This window comes from Zootoca vivipara, chromosome 11 (assembly GCF_963506605.1).
Source record: "Zootoca vivipara chromosome 11, rZooViv1.1, whole genome shotgun sequence".
Taxonomy (NCBI): domain Eukaryota; kingdom Metazoa; phylum Chordata; class Lepidosauria; order Squamata; family Lacertidae; genus Zootoca; species Zootoca vivipara.
Genome location: NC_083286.1, coordinates 40738049 through 40761694, shown reverse-complemented (window position 1 = coordinate 40761694; position 23646 = coordinate 40738049). Strand labels below are relative to the sequence as shown.

The following is a 23646-nucleotide window of genomic DNA, read 5'->3' as shown; positions in this document are numbered from 1 at the left end:
ATCCCCTTTCACAGAGTAAACAAGTTAGATAATGAGCTTTGAGTCTGAGTCTACCAGCCTTCCAAACACAGAATGTTGGTTTTTTTCCCCTCCTCCTTTTGATGCATGCAGGGATTTCTGTGCAGCCCTTGTGCTAAGCCATGCAGGAGGTATATGGGTACAGCAAATCCCTTGTGAACTCTTGCAAGAGCTTCAAAGGACAATGTAAACAGGAGGAACTGATAGGGCTGATTCACAAGAGAGATTGCCCAGTGCTTCACAGAAGAAGGGGGGAGACTATGCGTCTTCATCAGGAAAGCAACTGAAGACAGTGTCTGTATTCACATGAACATGAGCAAAACATTACCTGGTACTTTTATTGAGATTCTTTCAGAGGGGATCCTTTACTTCTGTACAGAAGTACTTTGTTGTTGGAGCCAGAGGCAAACTAGATGCACATCCCTAGCTATAAGCCATATTGGCTGGGGGGAGGGCCAACATCTGGAGGGCCACAAGTTCCCCACCCCTGTCTTAGTGGGAGCTTTTGTTCTGTGGTAGTTCGTTAAAAGTAAAGGTACCCCTGACCGTCCAGTCATGAACGACTCTGGGGTTGCGCGCTCATCTTGCTCTACAGGCCGAGGGAGCCTGCGTTTGTCTGCAGCATGGCCAGCATGACTAAGCTGCTTCTGGTGAACCAGAGCAGTGCATGGAAACGCCGTTTACCTTCCCGCTGGAACGGTACCTATTTATGTACAGTACTTGCACTTTGACATGCTTTCAAACTGGTAGGTGGGCAGGAGTTGGGACCGAACAACTGGAGCTCACCCCGTCATGGCGATTCGAACCACCGACCTTCTGTTTGGCAAGCCCTAGGCTCTGTGGTTTAGACCACCACCACCTGCGTCCCTGGTAGTTCATTACAGTAACAGAAAAGGATGAGGAGGCTGCAACAACACCCATTTCCCTGCTCCTTTTTCCTTTTAAAGGAGGCTTGAGCCAAAGACAGCAGGGAAGTTCTTGCAACTTTAGCTTTGCAGAAAGAGCCAGTTTTTACAAAAGAAGTGAGTAAATTACAGTTTCGGGCTTATCTTCACTATCAGAGACAGTATGCCTCTGAATACCAGTTGCTGGGAACCATGGGAGGGGAGAGTGCTCTTGTGCTCATGTCCTGTTTGCTGGTTTCCCTCAGGTATTGTCAGGATGCTGTCGGCGACTCCCGGCTGGTTGCCCAGGAAAGTATAGAGACAAGGAAAATTGTCCTACTGTCCTTTTTTATTTCAGTCTTTACAGAGAGAGGCTATAGAACCCAGCCTTTTGGATAATGGCATTGTCCTGAGTGTATCTCCACTCCCCGTCTCTCCCACTTCCTCATTCGTCATTCTCATCATCTCCTCTACGAGTGCTGCTACGTGCCCTGTGTCTTTGAGCTCTTTGCTCTCCTACTTTTAAGGCTTGCCAGGTACTAGGAGATGGAGGGTCTGGAATGCTTTCTAATGACAACGTGTCAGCTGGGTGTTGTTCCCATGATTTCCCAGTTTTTCCCCACATCTGCCTCTGAGCTGCTACCTCCCTCAACCCCCTGTTGTAAATCTATACTGTCTTTTCTTTTATAATAATTTTTATTAATTTTATAAAAAGGACACATACAAAGCATACAACATAAACTCTGTCCCTTCATTTTCCCTCCACCCACAGGCCCCCTTCTGCCACCAGTGAGACCCATGGGCATTGGGAAACAAAGGGGTCCATTCCAAGCTGGGTTTGACCTCCCCCCTCCTTCCTCCCCCCTCATCCCCCCCCCTGCCACTGAGAGGATAAAGACGGAGGATCTCTGGGGTTTGGCTTGTCCCCCAGCTATTTCTTCGCTATATTGAAAAAAAGGGAAAAAAATAAAAAGAAAAAAGAAAAAAAATATAAAAAGGGAGAAAAAAGAGGGGGGAAAAATAAAAAAAATAAAATATTAGTGGCTTCCACGACTCTCCTCCTCCTGGATTTCCCAACTTCATTACATAATTATGGCGGGTTTTCTACTCCAATACAAAATCTTATTCTTACAATATTAACACAATCCTCCTCCTTCTTCATGCTGTCCCCCCCTGAGTCCCCCCCCCCTGCCACCGGGGCAGCCCGAGGGGCCCAGCAGTCAAAAGGTTCCATTTTTGTGTCTGGGTTTCCCTCCACCCCTCCCTCTCTCCCCAAAGCACCCCCTGCCACTGGGTACTAAGAGTAAGGAGAGGGAGACAAGCAGTTCTCCACCCAAACAACTTCTGATCACCAAAGTTACTAAAAAAAACAAACTCTAAGCATGTTTCCTCAGCCATTCTTCTACTCCCTCCAGAAAACTCTTAACCCTAAACTTTTTTTAAAAAATCTCTCCTTCCCCCCCCCCCAAAGTCCCTCCTCCCAATTGGATCAGCATATCCTTTAACAGGCCAAGACTCCGACAACGTTATTCATAAGCCAAAAGTATACCTTAAACTAAAATTTTTACCCCACACCAATTCTATCCCACTTCCACTTCCAGGCCTTTGCTCCCCCCTCTTTCTGCCTTTCCCTCCCTTCACTAACACCATTCAACATTTCAGTCTCTCCAGGAATTTCACTTCCATCAATCTTCTCTTCACTTTGCTTCTCCTTGTCGGCCTCGTCTCCTTGTTCAGATCTTTGTTTTTCATCATCCAACACATATTTTTTTTGGTCTAAATCAGTCTCCAAATTGTCCTCAAGTTGTTGCTTCTCACACACAGTCTCGTATTCAAAATTGTCCTCTAAATCTTGCTCTTGCACCTCATTCTCCTTTTCTGTTGGATTCAAACATTGCCTTTCCTTGTAGATATCTTCCCATATTTGTAGGTAGCTCCGCACAGCCTCCTGGAAAGCTCAAGAGAACTTTGTTTTCATAACTCACTTAACCACAGGCAGACTAGAGATAAGGGCCGAAGGGTACTGGAAAATTCCTCTCTACCACGTTGTCGGCTCCATCTTGGCTGTTCTTATCCTTTGTCTTTAACCTCATCAGATTTCAAATTTACAATCCACTTAAATCCTTTTAAAACCTTTTGAATCAATTTTTCCAATTCACAGGAATAAAATCGTCTTTCTTAGTCCTTTAGCAATTTGACAGCTTTTGACAGCTGTCAAAGCGTCCTCCCCCTTGTTGCTGCTGAACCTCAAGGGGCAACAACACCGGGGGCTGGGGAGGTTTGGAAAAGTCTTTCTTTCTCTCGGGTCCGCAATCTTGAAAGAAGTTTTCCCTTTTCGGCTTGGGAATGTTTAATGCGCCTCCCGATTGTCCATTTGGAAGAGATCGGCTTCCGTTACTTTAGAATCTCTTCCTATCTTCAAATTTAAAATTTTTAAGATCCGAATGGAGATTTGACTTACTTTGAAGAAGTCTTTTATTTCCTTGGAAGAATCCGCCGCTTGCAGGCTGAGGACTCGGAGCTTCACTTCAAGGAGGTAAGATGAAACCCAAAAATGGCTCCCGCGACTCCACTCCGCTGGCTCTCGATTGCTCTACTGAGCTCTCGGGCAGCAGAGGATTCGCGTCCGGAGCAAACAGCTGGGCACTATGTCACCGGGACTCTCTACCCGGTGTTTTTTCGGGGAGTCCGCTCGCTCTGCAGACTTCCCCCCCTCCACGAAGCCAGGGACCTCGGAGCACGAAGTCCCTGCGTCCAACTTCACCAGCGCGACGGACCGGAAGCCTGTAAATCTATACTGTCTTCCTCCTCCTCCTCCTCCCTGGAAGGTTCAGGATGGGAAGGGGGTCTCCACCATTCCTCCTCTGCCCAGTCTGTGACATGTATTATGGTTGGCCACTGTGAGAACTGGATATTGGACTAGATGGGCCACTGGCCTGATCCAGCAGTTTCTTTTTATGTTCTTATGTAGACAGTGTATTTAGAAAGAGCATTGGGCAGAAGACAGCAGGGAAGACCTCAGTCAGAGCCCAGCCAAGTTGAATTATAGACAATACTTGGAGAGCTAGACAAATAGTCTGAAACTACTCTTAAGGCAGCTTCCAGTGTTTTCCAAGATATGGCAGAAAGCAGTGGCGCAATTGGGTACTACGGTGCCCTGTGCAAGGCCAAAATTTGGCGCCTCACCCAAAGGCAGGTAAGGAGGTACCCAACTTTGAGAAGGAGGCACAAGGGCCCTGGCAGGGTCCTAGAGCCTTCCCAAAGCTGGGAAAGCGCTAACTCGGTTTTGAGACTGTGCCCCCTCAGCTCAGTGCATACACACCGCTGCACAGCCATAAATCCACCACTGACAGAGAGTCTCAAGTGAAGAGTAATTCCTGACATTCATGCAATTTGATGGAATTATTCTTGGCTGCTATAAGGAGGGACATTTACCATAAGAACAAGGTTTACCCTGTTTGTGTGATTTCAACAACAGCTTGATCTGCTGAGATCAGCAGGTAATAACACTGATCTCCATGCAGCAAAACAAAAACAAAAACCCCAAGCTTTACCTGCTCATTTCTACAGATCCAGCTGCTCTTGAAGGCTCAGGAGCAGACTAGGCCATTTCTGCTGGCCAGTGGGCAAACCACACCTAAGAAGCTCAAAAACGGGCATCGTTTGGCTTTAAAGAAATCCACCGCAGTGGCAAAGTAAAAGACAATATCTAACATCCACCATCACCACCACACTGGGCGGTCATAGCAGATCATTACATATGGTTAGACTGAGGTGAATTTCTAGCATGGTGACCTAGTAGCCATGGAAACCACAGTGCTGTGATGATAAGTTCTTTGAATGCTTTTCCCAGTCAGAAACAGGATGCTGATAATTTACATCATTCTGCCGTGTCCTTGTTCACAGAGATACGGAATCCAAGGGAAAAGCTATGCGAAGCTCCTGCTCCCTGAACTGCGCACAGCACACTGCAGGTGGCAGGTAGAATAGCTTGACTGACAGACACAGAGACACTCAGGTGCATCTTCCCTGCAAAGCAGCTGCTTGCCTAGCATTGGGGAGGGGCAGAGGAGGACCCCAAGTATTGATGGGTTTGAAATATTTTATACCATCCTTCCGCTAAAACAGAGACAGGGAACCTTTCCAGCCCAAGAGCCACGTTTCTTTGGGGCAACCTTTCAGGGGCCGCATACAATGGGTGGGTGTTGCCATGGGTGAAAGTGGGCAGAGTTCAGAGGACCAGAGAGAGAGTGGTCCAGAGAGCCACATTAATTGATGTTTATGGTCTTTCATGCCCAGGCAATCACAGGATGGGCCCCGTACTTTAAGGAAGGGATCTTGACACCTTGAAGAAGTTGGGAGATGAGCCTATCAAGGTGCAAACTACCTCTAGAACTTCCCCATCTCCCCTAAAAGATGGCAAATCTTCCCCAGTAGGGAGGGAGCTTAGCTGTTGGCTGTCTGCCCCTAGGGAATGAAGGCTGAGATAGGCTGCCTGTCACAGCTTACAGGAACAAATAGAAAATGAAATTCAATTGTAGAAAGTGTTTCATAATAAATTCAATATTCTCTCTAGTAATCTGACTGGTTTTGTTTAAAACTTAAAGCTAGGACCATTGTCAGAGAGGAAATTCCTTGCAATCATTTTGTCAGTTTCACATCCCCATGGAAATTTACCTGCAAAATAATTTTGACAGGGTACAATCAATCTTTGTTCCATCCGGCTTCTTTTGTGAACAAATATATAATAGAGATTGTGATCAGAACATACTGTCTTACAGGTCATTTGTATTTGATCGAAATCAACACAGACGCTAAGTAATGGCTTCTATCTAACCATCCTTTGATATAACAATATGGGTTTTCCATGTCATTGGAAGCTTGTTTTCAATTTGTATCGCTGCCTATTGCAGGAATTATAGATGGCATTTGCTCCCCCTTTTGCATTAAATGGCTGAAAGACAAAGTGGCTCATTCAAAAAGAGGCATACTGTAAATCAGATGCGCAAAAATAGATGACTGCAGAGTACTCTTGATATAACACTTCACCCCAATTTACATATTAATGCACGGCAAGGTCTCTGGCAGGCTAAAAGATTATTTCAACACAATCATAGAGCCTTTGTATGAAATTTTCCTGATTGGCCTGTTTGGAGGCCAAATATATTCACCCACCCTAGTCAAACCATTTATTTGGGCCTAAATGAAGAAATAGCGTTTGGTGCACTTTTTTGTACAGGTAAGGCAGGCATGACTGCATCATTTATAATCCTAGGCTGCACCACTTCAAACTGCAGGTGGGGATTGCATTCTAGCTTACTCATGTACTCAGGGGGTGGTACATCGCATTTCACCTTCAGAAGTAAAATGGGGAGGTATTGTCTTGCCGCTGAAGCAGCCCCTGCCCCCACCCCCAAGCCTCTTTTACCTGGGTTGTGTGGTCGCGCCCATGGAGTGCACAAGATCTCGTGAGATTTCAGCAAGATCTCATGAGATATTGCTGGAAGCCATTGCCACCACCGCTTTTCTGCCAGCAGAGGCGGCAGCAGGGTGGGTGGGTTGCCTCCTCTTGGGGGTTCTACCCCTTGAGGCACCTGCCTCAGCCCTGCATGTTCAAGTTTTGTAAGTGCATGGATTTTTTTCTCCCCAGTGGGGAAGCATTGCCCCATGTGACCTTCCATCTATATTCCAAAGTGGTACAGCCAGTTGCAGGACAGAGTTGCCACCTTCCTGCTTCAGTGAGCCAGGATTATGTATTTTTTGTTCCATAAGACACACTTTTCCGCTCCTAAAAAGGAAGGGGATATGTCTGCGTCTTATGGAGTGAAGGCACTGGACAGCAGTGGGATCCCTCAAGTGGAGGGATGCCTCTGTCGCTGGAACCATGGCTCCCAGCTGCGGCGGAGTGACAAACTGCCGCCGCCAGTGGCTGAGGGGCAGGGGAGGGACGAGCAGCCCGAATTCAGGCTGCTCCTCCCTCCGCCGCCGCTGCTGACAGCAGCATTAATTCAGGGTTTTTTTCTTGTTTTCCTCCTCTAAAAAACTAAGTGCGTCTTATGGTCAGGTGTGTCTTCTGGAGCGAAAAATACGCTATAAGGGACACCTACTAGGATTCATGTGTTGATCTTAAGAGAGAATAGATGGCCAGATAAGAATGACTCTTAAGTGTTGATGTAATGTGAACAATGGGTTAAATTACACAATGCTTGGCCTATCAAAATAAAGATTTATGGCCTCAATACCTTTTCATACTTTCCCCCAGCCCCATGCCCCTTAAACAGTCCCCAAATGCAGTTCTTCGAACAATATGAAGGCAATGCATTTCAACATGGTGCTAGAAGAAAACATTTCGCTTGCTCCCAAAGCCTTGTGCTCTAGGCTCAAAGTCTTGGTCTCTAGCAAATCCCAGCTGTCATCTTTCAAGCTATTTTCCATGTCATTGCAGCAGATAATAACACACTGATAGAGTGTCATCTGAACAGGGGCAAAAAAAAAAAAAGCCGTATGATGGTCAACAACTAAACCCTTTTAGTTTCGTTCCCTGAGGGAAATGCAATTTAAGCTAGGGAGTAGGGGGGGGGGGTTGCAGTGAGGCTGTCACAAGTAACACACTGGTTTCTGTGCACGGAAGAACACAAGGCGAACACCACAACATCTATCTATTTTTGACATTTGCAGCCTATTCTGGCACCCTTTTTCAGGGCAGTGGACTGGAAGTAGCTGCTCTGGTATAGCCTGGAGTGATTCCAGAATTAACATCTGGTACTTGTGGAGTGACTTTTCATCCTGTGAAAAACATCTTCATTGCAAAAAAATAAAATAAAAATTGCCTCAGAGTGGGTTAGCTATCCCACATAGCTCTTCGAAGATGAGCCCCATGAGCAGAATGGAAGTCGCACATGGAAGCTGTGACAAAATGCTGAAGTCTGGATCAGACCAAAGGCCCACCTAGTGCAGTATCTTCTTCTCACATGGCCAACCAGTTGCCAATGGGAAGCCTGCAAGCACAACAACACTTGTTAGTGAATGTGATTCACTAACAGCCTCATCCTCCATGATTTTAGCTAAGCTGCTTTTAAAGCTATCCCATTTGGTGGCTATCACTACAGTCTTGTGCAAACAAATCTCAGAGTTTAACTGTGTTCTGTATGAGGAAGTCCTTCCTTTAATCTCTCCCCAACCTTCCACCACTAAACTTTGTTGCACTACCCTGGGTTCCATTTTCTCCATGCTCTGCATGATTCCCACCCCCAACGGTCTGATTTGGGTTTAAACCTCTCCATGCAGACCAGCAGCATGGAGATTCCAGTTTCCACCTCCCTGCTCATCAGATTGATCATTTGATGAGCCAGGGTAGGGACAATAACTCAATATGCATGGATCAGCTGATTAGGGGGGCATGAGAGCCACACACTCATCCCTGGCATGTGGACCCTGAAGAGTTAAAAGCCCACCTCCCCCCAAAAGGCTAGCAACCTGTTCCAAAGCAGATTCACAGAGCAACTTGAGTTTGTCATTAGAAGAAATGGCTGTCACACCACTGGTCCATATTACCTGCTAGCACCAGTCCTGGCTGGTAAAGGTTCTCCAGAATTTCTTAGGCAGATGGGTCTCCCCTTTTGTACTGCTTGGTTGGCTCATAACTACCAGAAAGCATGATATCACAGTTTTGAGAGCACCAGCTTTAGAAATGACAAAGCAGAGCCCCGTTAAAGAAGAACTCGTTTTTAAAAATGCAGCACACCCACCCATGATGGGAAAGGAAGATGGCCTAGTGCCAGGTGACATTCCTGTTCCAGCTTCGATTTCTCTTATCTTGCAGCGTAGCTTGCATGCATACAAGAAGAATTGCTGCCTATTTTACGCAGAACTTGTTTTTTCTATGCCAGTGTTGACCAGTACAGTGGCACCTCGACTTACGAAGACAATCTGTTCCGCGGCCATCTTCGTAAGTCGAGGTTTTCGGATGTCGAAGCACCGCTTCAGTGCACCGCTCTGTGCAGGCGCAGAACACGCGCGCCCGACTTCCGGGGGTTGTTGACTTCGGAAGTCGAAACCTTCGGAAGTCGAAGCGTTCGGTTGTCGAGGTATGACCTGCGCCCCTGCCTCTATCTTTCACTCACACACTTTTCTCTATGCCATCTCTACCCCAACGCATTCAGCATACAAAGAGTGAGTGGCAGGTGAGCAACCTTCAACAAACAGTGAACATACGCTAGGGATTTGAAGTCAATCAAGTCTAAGCAGGTGCATTATTATTATTATTATTATTATTATTATTAAATTTATGAAAGTAAAGGAAGGTGGAAGAAAAAGTGTGGGAACAATAAAATATAAATAAATAAATAATATCTAAATAACACAAATAACAACAAAAATACCCACTATCAGTTCATATTACAGGTACAGATACAGTCTTAAGTTAACCAGATAAGAAATATAAGCCTTCAAACTGTCTAGATAGGTATCCAAAAATGTTTTCAACATGGAATATAGAAATATAGAATTGTAGGATTGGAACGTCCCCCAAGGGTCATCTAGCCCAACCCGTTACAATGCAGGACTACAAATGCCTGCAGTCTTCCTACTGCTTGTCTAAGGGGTCGCAGAAAAACCCACCCACGAGACTGACTTCCAAGCCTGCTTTGCAACCAGATCAGCCAGAGACGGGCTTAATTAATTCTCCAGCCTCGTCTCTGTTGCACTGCTTTGTTTTGCTAGGCATTTTATGTAACTTGGTTGCTTCTGCCACACACACACACCTCCTCCCTCGGCCTCCTTCACCTGCTGTTCTTCTGGATCAGAGTTAATTAATGCAAAATTTCAAAAAAAAGTGCCCAAAGGGAGGCTCAGGCGGATCGCGCGCGTGTTAATAGCGCTGCTAAGAAACTCAGCTCTGCGTTTGGCATCGCTTAATAACGCCGAAGCACGGCTTCCTCCACCTGCCGGGCGGCGGTGGGGCGGGGGAAGAAGGCAAAGCAAGTGCGTTCTCCGCCTGGCCTCCCGACGCCACCAGCAGTCTCAGGGGCCGTCGCTTTCCCCACGAGGGTCTCTCTCTCCCTCTCCCGCTCTCTGTGTGTGGACGTGTCTCTTTCTCCGGTTGGCACTACGGCGCCTGGGCGAGATCTCGATGGAAATATACGGCAAGGTAAGAGCGCTGTGGGCTCCCACCTACCTTCTTTTCAAATACTTCTTTAAAAGCAGCTGACAAGCTTCTCCACCGCTAACGAAAAGGACTGTCCACTTTCCTTTTCTTTGAGAAACAGTATCTAAAACAAGGAAAATGTGGCTTTAAATGGCCGAGGCGGGCTTTGCATTTTCTCTTTAAATATATTTTTATTGATTTGCATTTTCTCCTCCCTCTGGGGGCAACGCGTAGGATCTGCTTCGAAGTAGAAACAAATGGGGGTGGGGTGGGAATTGCATTTCTTGCCTACAGTATTTACCTTCTCTGGGTTCTCCTAGTATCGCCTAGAGAAAGCGCAGAAACTTCCGCCCAACAGCGCGCAAACTCGCGGCCGCGCAGGGCCGTCCTCCCCCCGCGCCCCGTTTCCATGGAGCCGCCGCCTCGAGGGAGTGGGGTGGAGCTCCGGGCGGCGGCGGAAGCGAGAGTCCCTGGGACTTGTAGTCCTGGCTCCATCCGCTTTCCATTGGACCCGGGCCTGGGACGCGCGGAGGCTCGCACTACAGCTCCCACCAGCCGCCGCGAGGGGCGCTGGGCCGAGGCGCGGCAGGGGAGGCCGGGTGGACAGCTCCGCGGTGCTGAATTGTCTGCTGGGCTGCGAGGCGAGCGTGTTGCTGTTGCTGCTGACGCGCAGGGCGCGTGTGTCTCTCTGTGCCTGTGTGCGTGGCGTGTAGCCGGGGTTGGCCACGAGTCGGCTGCTGCTGCTGCTGCTGCTGCTGCTGCTGCTGCTGCTGCTGCTGCTGCTGCTGCTGCTGCTGCTGCTGCTGCTGCTGCTGCTCCCGGTTGCCAGTGAGACCACAGCGGCCGAGGGGAAAGGACAGGCGCGCGGCTGAACCATGAGGCACGAAGCTCCTGTGCAGGTGAGTGACAACAGACCGAAAGGGAGCCGCGAGCAAGCCTGGCGGAACTCTGCGCGCTCGCTCAGGGAAAGGGTAGTGGCTACCGGGGGGTGAGATGGCGGGTACGCGCACGAGAGACAGGCAGAGCGCGCGCGCCCCTCTCCTAAAGTCACTCGGTTGTTGTGCGATTGCTGCTGGTCATCTTTAGATGGGTTGTTGTTGCTTTCGAAGAGGGAGGGGTGCTGCACTAGGCACAGGTTGTCATATGTTGTTATTTCACACACACACCAAAATAAATCTTTGGTCACACGGATCTTGGTTGTTCCTTCACTGGGCAGGGAGGATAAGCGAGGCGTCAACTCAAGCATCGCTTACTTAGTGAATCCAAGCCAGCTAGCGAACGCCTTTCCCCTGACAACACCATTTCCTCTTCCAAGAGGGTGAGTGTTAGAGATCCAGGGCGACAGCAGAGGACACAGAGCATGTTAAGGATTGCAGCCTTAATGCTGGAGGTTTCATGTGCACTGAAGAGAAAAGAAGAAGCAACCCAACAGAAGCCCATTCCCCCATTGTTAAGGATTGCAGCCTTAATGCTGGAGGTTTCATGTGCACTGAAGAGAAAAGAAGAAGCAACCCAACAGAAGCCCATTCCCCCATTTGGGGGCATAATAACACCAGGGGGAAATGGATTTCTGTTATTGCAGCTTTGTATGTTGGATTATTTTTTAAGAGCACACTAAATCTCCAGCATTAGGGATGCAATCCTAAACACTTTTACTAGGGAGTAATCCTTCCTCTCCCCACACACTGAGCATAGTAGGACTTACTGACGAGTAAAGATACACAGGTTTGCTCTGCGTGCTAACGAACAGTGCGGTCCTGTGCAGGTTTACCCAAAAGTTAAAGCGACTGAGTTAAATGCATCTTACTCCCAGTTAGGTATCCAATTGAAGCCTTAATGTTAGATCTTCTGTTAAGTTGCTTTTGATGATGTGATATATATTTTGCCTGAGGGATCATGTAAACCTGTGATCCCTAAATTCTTTTGCATAGTGTAAGTTTTGAAAGCAATGAGTCTCTGATCATAGGTACATCAAGGTAAGAAAATAATAGTAATAACCATAAGTTAATATGTAATGTGTCTTAGAGGGGGGGGGAATAGCAGTTATGGGGATATTGTCATTCTGGAACAAAGAATGATATGTAGCTCAGAAGAAACTGAGAGTATCACTCTTGAAAATGCTTTATCTGGAAGCTCTTACTACCCAGACTGAAGAAATAAAATAAAGTTCAGGTGTTTGTAATGTACAACGGTATGCATTTTTTTATTGAGTCACAATAATTTACTCCCATTTGTTGAGTTATAGGCTACTAAATGACCATTATTACGACTGTCATTTGAATGGCAACTCTACAATACTCACACTGATAAACACCCATCATCTTGGTATTAGAAATTTGGCCACCAAATATTTACTTTCATTCTGAGCTGTTTGGTTTTTGCAATACATTGATTTAGCAAGTGTGTTTTCCCCTTCTGTAATGCAGGTTTTAACATTTATTCTTTCCAATTGCAAAATAAAGTGCAATCTTAAAACAAATGTCAAAATCTCAGTGTTCCCTTATACAGCACCTCTGTAAATGGTTGGGCGTGCTTGATTATGAAAGGTGAATAACCATCTCGTCTGAATCACTAGACCATATTATGCTACATGCTGACATCCCATTATCTCTGCTATATCATTGTATTTTAAACATTTCATCCAGTGTCCTGACAAAACTAGAAACCTTGCTTATTTGTTGAAAGAATAAATATGTTTTTAATCAGAATTAAAGGTGAGTTTGCCGCTGGATTAGTTATGCAGGTTTTGTCTGTTGAGAAAACTTACTTAGGAATAAGACTCAATGAACTCAGTTGGACTTATTTTGGGAGCCATGCATAGGATAGGGCAGCAGGACAGCAACCATACACTGTTACTTGAATGTAGGTCATATTGAACTCAACTGAACTTACTTCTGAGTAAACAAGTATAAGATTGGGCTGCATAGGTTTGTACAAACAGAACTGTGGTTGTAAGGTAGCACAGATAAAAAAAATTGGGCTGAAATATTTTATTTTGCATTGCCTTAGCATATCTTCTGTTTGGATATTATGTATGGATGTTATAATCTTAATCTGACATTTCAAGATGGAAAGATCTGCTCCCCCCCTTCCCTAAGCAGCAAAAGAGCTATCTATCATCTATCTATCTATCTATCTATCTATCTATATCTATAGGTAGCAGCAAAGCTGTGAAAAACAAAGCTGTGAGGTGCGGCAGCATTGAGGTGGACTAATAATGTATTTTTTCCATGTCTCCTCCATAATTATAATTACAGAGCATCAAGGATTCTCTGAGATATGAAAATGCAATCAAGCAGAGTACTTCAGATTAGCATTTAAAGTCCACAAATAAAAATGCTTCCTCCTCCCCCTCCCTCCTGCTCAATATGTCTAGAATAATTCTGAATAAACCTTTAAGCAATTCCAGGTTCCATTCTTTTGTTCTCTGGTGGTTTGGAAGTTTCTAATGGGTTTTCTTTTCTGACTGAGTGTTGTAGTCTTTGCAGAAGAGGTTGTAGGGCTAGTTAAACTAGTTATCTCCTTAGACTCATTTTAATTTGTTAGTGAAAAGAAGCTTTGTCTCTGGAATCCTATGCGTGTCTACTCAGATATAAGCACATTTTATTCCACGGGGCCTTATTCCCGGGTAAATGAGTATAAGACTGCAACCTTATTTGCCTACTATTCCCCACCCCCCAAAAAAAGCTTTTTGTTGCAGAGACAACCAATTCTCTTCCTTAGTTCCTTAGATGTATATAGATCATGGAATTAAATTGAAAATACCTGTTTATATCATTTCTACCCCACCTTTCCTCCAAGAAGCTCAGGGTGGCATCTTTCTCTCCTGCATTTTATCCTCTCAAGAATCCTATGGTATAAGAGACCGAGAGTGAGTGACTGGCCGGAGGTCACCCAGTAAGCTTTGTGGCTCAGTGGGGATTTGAACCTAGGCCTTCCAATTCCTAGCCTAACACTCTAACCACTGCACCACAGTGGATTTCACAACCAACGTACATGCTAGTGGATTTGAGGTAGTTCCACACATCACATTCCCCATTAACAGCAATTGCACAGTTAATGTTACACACCTGCCAAAGCAGTGGGGTCAGATGGGGAAAGCCAATGTCAGGAAGTGCCCAAATCCCAGAGCTTGGCTGGGTTCTATTTCCCATCGTTTCCGATTCCTGCACTTCTGGCCTTATTAGCTGACTCAGACTGCACTGATCCTTTGCCTGCCCTCATTTTCTCTGGAAGCAACATTTCCTTGCTTTTCCTCAGCAGAAGACATTTTACCCCACCCTTCGATTGCACACAAATCACTCAGGGTGGCATGCGACAATTAAATTTGCAATAAACCAACCATGTCAAAAAAAATTCTATAAATGTAGGCATAACAGATGAACACAGTATTCTGCACAGCAAGGCAAACGCCTGCCAGAATAATAATAATAAAAAGCCTACTTGCTATTTGGCAGAAGGCAACAAACTACTTCAGCTTCATGGGGCAAGTATGCCACAATTTAGGTGTAGCCACTGAGAAAGCCCTTTCGCTTGTCTCGGCAATGTGTCACCATAGGTAGGACACAGCATGCGCTGTTCAAAGCACCTGGGAATCTTAGAGATAGAAAACAATCTGTCTTAGGTCACAACCACACCATACATTTAATACACTGTTACACCACTTTAGCAGTCATGGTTTCCCCCAAAGAATCCCGGGGGAACCAAGGATGCTGAGAGTTGTTAGAAGATCCCTCTTCTCACTGAGTTGCAGTTCTCAGAGTGGTTTAACAGTCAATATTTCTTTTCAGGGAACTCAGGGAATTGTAGCTCTGCAAGGGGAATCTCTTAAACTACAGTTCCCAGGATGCTTTGGGGGGAAGCCGTAACTGATAAAGTGATATCATAGTGCTTTAAATGAAAACTGAGGCTATGATCTTATTTTCCCAGGACATTTATTTATTGGTTGATGACAGGCCTATTTACACATACATGTGTTTACTGGGCTTGACAACTTTCAGATGAACATGTCGAGTTTCCTTTATTGAAACCATTGTGTGTGGGACAGAGCAGCTCTTTCTGTAGTGTTTGATGTGTGACGGTCCATTTGCACATGCAGGCCATCGATGGTAAGTTGAGTTTAGGATTTCTACCCCACCCCCTTGTGTCCATCCCATGCACAGAAACAGGCCAGGTTGAGTCATCATTCAGAAATAGAATGCTCATTTACTGGGAGTTGAAATGTGGTGGCTGGCATCCAAGTGATGGTGGTTGGTAGAAAGAACCATCTGTGATGTCACAAAAGAATCCCTGGAGTCAGAAAAGATTCCCTCATCTTAACTGCTCTCACGTAACCAAGTTTACCTGGAGGATAGTTGGGGCTTCTTTGTTTGGAGATGAAAGATCTGACATGGACCCTGCACACATTAAAATCCAGAGGAGGGGGGGAAACTGAATCCAACAGAGCCATCACTAATGGTGCAATACAGAGCATATACTCTTTCTTATTTGTGGCATCCAAAAGACTGAGTCAACATTTCCATCCAGCTATCCACCGTGATCCCAAGATGACTTTCCCGGTCAGTCGCTACCAATTCAGACCTGATTAGTGCAAATGTGATTAGGATTCCTCACCCCCAAAGTGCATCCCTTTCAACTTGCTGACGTTGAATCATGTTTTCAATTTTAATGCCCGTTCACCAGGTTGGGAGAGTTCTATTTGGAGCTTTTCGCAATTCCTTTTTGTTTTAATCACCCTGAACAATTTGGTATCCTCAGCAAACGTGGCCACCACACTGCTCACTCCTAGCTCCAGGCCATTTGAGAACAAGGTAAAATGTGCTTGTCCGAATGCAGATCCTTGGCAAACCCTTTTAATGCACCCCAGCATTGCTAGAAGTATTCATTTCTTCCTACTATGCTTCCTATTCTTTACTGGGTTACTGGCCTTGTTTTCTTATCTCTTGACTGCTAAGCTTATGAGTCTTTGGTGACAGACTTTTTCAAAAGCTTTCTGAAAATCTAAGTACACAATATTTACTTGATCAGCTTATCCACATACTTAATGACATTGTTAAAAGACTCTTAAAAGGTTATTAGGTATGACTTACCTTTGCAGCTATGATTCCTCTTCAGCAAAGTCTTGTTCTTCAGTATCGGGGACGGGAACAACTCAAACTTAGCACAACAGGCTGTTTTGGGGAAGCCACACCTACCCACCCCACACACTTTACACCAAACGTGATGTCAGGTGTGGTGGGGCAGGTAAGAGAGGGGCTTCAAAGAAAAAAATAGTGGCTTAAAGCAGGCTCTTGGTCATTCTTTTTATGGAGCCAGGCAAATCAATTTGTCCAGTGTTCAGCATAATTCAGAATGCTCTGACTTTTTTGTCATAGAATAATGGAATTGTAGACCTGGAGGGGACCCCAAGTGTCAACTAGTCCAACTCCCTGCAATGCAGGAATCCCAGCTAAAGAATATCTGACAGATGGCCATCCAGCCTCTGCTTTAAAACCTCCAGTGAAGGGGATTCCATCACCTTCCAAAGTAGTCGTTCCACTGTCAAACAGCTCTTGCTGCCAGAAATTTATATATGATGTTCAGTCGGCATCTCCCTTCTTTTAACTTGAATCTGTTGGTTGCTCCATCTTCCCTGTGACAGCTCTTTAGATATTTGAAGATGGCTATCATATCTCCTCTCAGTCTCCATTTATCTAGGCTAAACATACCCAACTCCCTCATAAGGCTTGGTGTCCTGACTCTTGATCATCAAAGTCAACCTCCTCTGCACACACTCCAACTTGTCAATACCCTTCTTAAACTGTGGTGCCCAGAACTGGACATCATTTGGTTAACATGTACATCTCACACACAATTGGGGTGCCTTCTTAGGATAAAGCTCGAAACCCTTTGATTGGTTCCATGACCAACTGTTCTTGGGCACAGTCATTTTAGAGCAGTGTTTCCCAACCTTGTGCCTCCAGCTGTTTTCGGACTACAATTCCCATCATTCCTGACCACTGGTCTTGCTAGCTAGGGATGATGGGAGTTGTAGTCCCAAAACAGCTGGCGGCACAAGGTTGGGAAACACTGTTTTAGAGTATCCAGAAATTTCACCCTTTCGTAGTGACCAGAATATTTACCCAGTCAATGTGAGGGTAATTGAAGCTACCCTTTGCCACAAGATGCTTTCCTTTGGATGCGGCTTTTGTTTTTGTTTTGTTTTTTTCATTCTCTACCTAAAGATCACCCTCGGCATTTTGTTCAGGAGAGCTGGGGATAGTATGTCCCCAGTACTAAATTACTTTTGGAGCCCAGAATGATTCTGTGGAGCTCTATGTTCTCACTCACTTGCTGAGTAATACTGTATCATCCCTCCCAGTCCTTATAGAATTTACACTCAGAAATAACCACATTCCACTCGTTCTCTACATTCCACCCTCTATTTTTGTGCTGCCCTATAAAACCACGCCTTCCACCATCTCATCCACTCATTGAGGCTGCTCAGTTCTGCCTCCCCAGCTGACCCTAATGTGCAGAGGACTTTAGTGAGAAGAATAGCACAAGGAAACGAAATTGGCAGTTACTGCCGAGTGACGGGACTGGGATGCCTTTATGATGCCTCTGAACACACCAGGCTCTTCATAATTGAGGAAAAGTAAAAGGAAGCATAGCAAGCCTTCAGATAGGAGTGGTTATGTTTAATCAAAGAGATGAGTGGGCGTCTGCTTCCGTGTAGTGATAGCAGCAGGAATTCCTGAATCAGAGACTGTCATGAATAATTTTATATATATACACACACACTGCAACTCCATTCTTTGAAGTGCTCTTCAATTCATTTGTCTCGTAACACCAGCCAGTGATCCAAACTCCCCACCCTCAGAATGAAATATTATCAGACAAGCTGTACTTTTAAAAGGAGGATAGACCCATTATGCATTCAAGCAGAATTGAAAGGCTGGAGAGAACACTTGATAAAACAATCCAACCCCAACATCTCCGCAAGTGCCCTCCATACCACTTGGTACCTGTTCTAGCTTAGCCTGTATAATTTGTATTTTAGTGTAACGCAAGAAAAGACAGTGTGTGCTGTGGTGAAATACATTCTCAGCCTTGGTTGTTTCCATTGAAATAGATGGAACAAGTTAAATCTTGATGTAACTTAAGCCCCAGGTAAGTGGGGTTAGGACTGCAACCTAAGTGCAACTAACTTAGTCTGGGTCCGGCCCATAGAACCAAGTTTAATTGCCTACTGACAGCATTAGAACTAATGTTGTGTTGTTGTGACTGAAATAATTAGTTTTAAATTAGACAGAATCCATCACTCCAGCCACTATACTGGCTCCAGAGGATGGGACAAGAAGATGCCAAACAGCATGAGACCAAGTCAAGAATTTTTCTGGCGACCTGACCTTGTACACATCTACTTGAAAGTCAGCTTCAATGAGTTCAATGGGACTTCCCCACCCCAAGTAATTGTGCGCAGGACTGTAGCTGCCATGCAGCCTGAGTCTTTGCAATGTTCATTGTACATAGAGCTGCAGAGATAGGATTTGGTAATAAAACGGATACTAGCGAAATATTTGAAATATTTGCATTATTGTGTAGTGGTTGGAATGTAGTAGTCTAACTTTCTAACCATCAGAATGTTGGACTAGGACTGGGGAAATCTTGGATTCAAATCCTCTTTCACCCACAAAGTCCACTAGGTGAGTTTCAGCCACTCATAACCTCTCAGACTAACAGTGGTCATGGCAGAAAACCATTGTAAGCTGCCCCCAGGATCCTTGGAGGAAGGACAGGATATAAACGTTGTAGATACACTGTGTTATTAAAAAGCAGCGCTGTTTGTAAGCAAGGCCAGTACTTAACCCATAGACCTGAAACTGGATTAGTTTTGCAACACTATTGAGAAAAAACCATTTTGCTTCCTACCTTCCACCCTACCTATTTTTTTAACCCCTGAAATGCTTTTCCATTTCATCCTTCCCTGACTTGAATTACGAGGGCCTGTACTGCTTTCCACAGCTATTAATTTTGACTGCAGTGCTGCTACTTGAGGAAGGTCCTTTAACATTTTTTGTGAATGGGGAGCTAGTTCCATACTGTGCTGAGTGAGTCATGATGGTGCTCTTTTGGAGAGGTTTTCAGCACTGGTCAGCACTTAAGTTTATGGCTGGATTACCAGGAGGGTTGGAGAATAGTTTAGGATCTCAATAAACTTGTCCTCTAATATTATGATATGCAGCACTGAGGAGCTCAATTAAATGCAAGCGCTTTGGACTTACATGATGTGAGCCTAAAATATAGATCACAAAAAATAACCCTCTCTCTTCCCTTTCCCCCACACCACCTTTCTGAAAATTATTACAGATGGCCTCTACGCAAGACGCCAGGTTTGGCCAGAAGGACACATCAGACCAGAACTTTGATTACATGTTCAAACTGCTCATCATTGGAAACAGCAGCGTTGGGAAAACCTCTTTTTTGTTCCGTTATGCCGACGATTCTTTTACCTCGGCTTTTGTCAGCACTGTTGGGATCGATTTCAAAGTCAAGACGGTTTTCAAAAACGAAAAAAGAATTAAGCTGCAGATTTGGGTAAGAACAATGGGGGGCGGGAGAGCACAAACCTTTTTCTTCTTTAGAAGCTTGTGTAATGACTATCATAGACAGGTCTCCATATTTGCACTCTTAAAAATATTGGTTTGTGGTTTATTGTTAAATCTGAAGTGGGTACCTTGGCTTAATAGTAGCGTGTTGCCATGCCCTTCTCCTGCTGCTCTTCTTTCTCTCTCTCTCTCTCTCTCTCTCTCTCTCTCTCTCTCTCTCTCTCTCTCTCTCTCTCTCTCTCTCTCTCTCTCTCTCTCTCTCTCTCTCTCCTCCCCCCAGCTGGCAACAGGTTCCTTGACCTCTCCAGCTGAGCTGCCTAGCTCTTCAAGCAGCAGCTGCCAAACATTTTGGTACAACAGCCAGGGATTCAGATGGGTGACAAGAGGACAAAAAGGACAAAAAGACAGCATTAAGCCAAGCAAAGCCAAACTCACTTTATCATCTGTGTGTGGGCCCCTGGCCACTGTGGGAAACCGGAGGCTGGACTAGGTAGAACTTTGATCTGACCCAGCAGGGTGCTTCTTGCGTTCTAATGGCTCCCTAAAATTGGCTGCCTCACCTCATCTAATGGGAGGAGTGGCCCTTGAAAGGCCCCAGACCCAGGAAAAGGGAGGGTTTATTCTCTGCACCCACCGAAGTGCTGTTATGCAATTTTGTGCACCTGCAAGGTAAGGCACCAGTAGTAAACCACTCTTGCAAGATGTTGTTTACCTCCCAAGGGAAACATGCAAGCCACCAGAAGAGAGTCCTAACAATGGCCATTGGGAGCAAGTGAGAGAGGGAGGGAGGGAGGTAAGAGACTTTTCACACAACAGATGAATCTTTGCACAACTAGTGAGGGTCAACTTTGCACTAGTGGTGAGTGAAGGTCAACCGATCCCCAGTGTCTTCCTATACATGCTAAACCTCACTGTCTTTGGGGCAAGGCTTAGTGAATGCTTTGATGACTGTCTCCCCAAGAAGACTTGCTATTGCAAAATGAATTTCCCTTCTGACTGATGCATTTGATTTAGTGTTTTTGCATTCTATACTTTGTGCTGCACTCAAGGCTAAAGTAAAATGATATGACTGCAGTACCCCCAGGGCTGCTAATGAAATAAGATATGAATCTTGTGAATTGATTTTAAATAAATTGAACGTGTTCCCCTCATTGCATAACTTGCAGTGACAGCTGCATTATTATAAGTGTGTAGACCCCATGTCTGCAAGATCATCGTATCCTTCCATTGTATTGCTTTCATCCAACTGCTTTGGATGTTTGATGATGATGATTTCGTAATTGTGTTCTAAGTGTGGACTAGTGAGTGAAAGGGGACTGTATCCACTGTTTTGTCCTACCCAGAGTAGATCCACTGAAATGAATGGACATGACTAACAAATCCATTCCTTTAGGTGGGTTTACTCCGAGTAGCACTGGATACAATTCAGGGTCTGTAATTTCCTTGGCAAATCATGCAAGCATGTTTATTCAAAGTACAGTATATGTTCCCGTTCCCCACTCTTTGCACTAGTTGCTGCTGAAATTAATATTTGCAGAATTGTTGGATGTGATCATGTGATAGCCCGCTATGAGGAGGGACATACCTTTTTTTCATTCATTCATTCATCACAGCTGTATAGGAGAAGAGCCATAATACAGTGAGAGAGCATATGCTTTGTACCCCAAAGGTCCCAGGTTCAATCTCTGGGATCTCCAGATAGGGCTTTGTACCTCAGAGAACCACTGCCAGAGTGTATACTGAGATGGTTGCACCATTTCTCAAATGAATCTGAATCCCAATGCCTAAAATTCCTTGTAGAAGATAAGGACCCTGAGATTACGATAAAAGTAGCCAAATTTTGTGCGACTGCCATAAAACTCAGGTGTCAGCACAATGATTAAGGCCCCCAACGGCAATTTTAGGCTATATTTTAGCGACCCAGTTTTAATTTACATATTCTAAATGCTGAAATATACACACGTGTACCGTCCCTGCCATGTAAATTTTAATGCTACATCACTGAGTTTTATTATTTTTGATTCTGTATGTGAGCTGGTCTGTGACCATAAATAGAATAGAATAGAATAGAATAGAATAGAATAGAATAGAATAGAATAGAATAGAATAGAATAGAATAGAGATGGTTGCACCAGTGGTCCGACTTAGAAGAAGGCAGCTTTCCCTGTTCTTCTGTGTTACTATGTTTAAAGAATTGCAAGCATACAGGGGGTGTAGAGATGTTTTAGGATGTACAGTGGAACCTCTGTTTTCGAGCGACTCAGAAGCTGAACAATTCAGAACCCGAATGCCGAAAACCCGGAAGTGAATGCTTCCATTTTCAAATGCGCCTCGGAAATCGAACAGCTTCTGAGGCATGTTTCTCCATTCTCTCGATTGAAATTGCTGACCGCCCAGTTGTCAAATGTTTCAGAAGTCAAACAGTCTTCCGGAAAAGATTACATTTGACAACCGAGGTTCCACTGTATTTGTGGGAGGAGGTGAAGTTGGAACAGAGACAGCTTTGGTGGCCATCCGTTCTACTATTCAGGCTCTTCGAAAGGCTATCAGGCGTCCTCTGTTGGAAGGTGTCCTCTGTTGGGAGGACTATCTAGTTCAGTGTAAAGATAAAGAAGCATAGGAGGGGGAGAGCAAGGATTTTTAGCATTGCCCGTCAACAGCACCTGAGCAGCAAGCTGTAGCTGGCACACAGCTCAGCTGGACACAATTTTCCCTGCTATGGTGAGATGTGTTGCTTTTCTGTTCAAATTACAGTCATTATTTCTAAATCTGTAGCTTTTATGCAAACCCATAGCCTCTGTTTTGACAATGCATTCATTTCCCCTTTTGTGGCAATGCGTAAGTGGCCGACTTAGAGGCAAGCGTGGCTTGGACTGCCAGATGCTAGGAGCAAACCAACGGGGAAGACTCTCTGATTTCCTGGTTGTGAGCTTCTAGCTGGCATATCTGGCGGACTCAGGGCCGGCTCTACCATTGGGCAGGCAACCACCTCTGGCAGCAGAAGCTGAAGGGACAGTAGCAATTTACCTACCAAACAGTTCCACTTAACCCCCCTTTTCTTTCCTGTCTGTTGGGAGACCTGTGAATTCCTGGGCTCCCTAAACTAGCCTGCCACCATCACTGGTGTGATTCAACTGCTATTCTTATTAGCATTTGGCTGTCGGCTGGAAAAGATGCATCAGTTTGTCCTTTGCCTCAGGCAGCAAAATGTCTCAGGCTGGCCCTGGCCAGAAGTACTGCAGATCTGATCCAATACATCGGTTGTTACACTCTTAAGTCCTACCCTAGGGACACATCCATGAGCTCTACCTGAGCAGAGGCTTCCCTGTTAACTTCTTTATCAGACATGATGTCCCATTCACAGTGAAATTTCATCTCTTAGCTCTCCTAGCTCTGAAGAGCAAGGCCTACCAGCTACATAGTGAGGTGGCCATCTCAAGGATTCTGGATGCCATGAAAGGGCAGCAAACTGTTACGTTATTAAATTTTTTATTGTTGTGTTTTTACTGCCAGCAAGGAGGAGAGGTTCTGGTGTTGTTTTTCTGCCCCAGGTGCCAAATAACTGAGTTGGCCAAAGGTGCTTATTTACCTTCATGCACAGCCGGGGGGGGGGGGGGGAGAGAGAGAGATTTGGCACTTTTTGAAATAGACACCTTTTCCCTCGCTCTGCATGGTGACAGGAAAATGCACCCAGTTTTAAAAGTGCTGTATTCAAGCTGGAAATGAAGGGTTGAGAATGTAATGAGAGGATGTTCCTTAGCAGCTGTGGCTTGAATTCAAACCAGGGCTGCAAAGGAGGAAAGGGTGGTAGTTCGGGCATGCATGGAGCGTCTGCTGTGCATGCAAAAGGTTCCAGATTCAACCCTGGCCAGGTAGGGCTGGAAAAGTTCCCTGTCTCAAATTCTGGAGAGCTGCTGCTAATGTCAGGATGCTGTCAGCAGCTGGTTGCCCAGGAAAGTATAAAGACAAGGAAAAGCTTCTTACCATCCTTTTTTATTTCATTCTTTAC

At 45.2% G+C, this 23646-nt stretch overlaps 1 protein-coding gene across 2 annotated transcripts in view; it reads left to right on the top strand.

Moving 5' to 3' along the window:
* The first annotated feature begins 9657 nt into the window (after window positions 1–9657).
* Window positions 9658–23646, top strand: part of RAB3C (RAB3C, member RAS oncogene family) — a 111234-nt gene continuing 97245 nt past the window's right edge. The window contains exons 1-2 of one of the 2 annotated variants that reach the window (XM_060280283.1): window positions 9658–10050; window positions 19399–19626. In XM_060280283.1, coding sequence (XP_060136266.1) covers window positions 10033–10050; window positions 19399–19626 — 246 coding nt within the window. In that variant the 5' untranslated portion in view covers window positions 9658–10032. Of the gene's footprint in view, window positions 10051–10804; window positions 10947–19398; window positions 19627–23646 lie in introns of those variants that run through there. The other variant, XM_060280282.1, reaches the window with a different exon arrangement.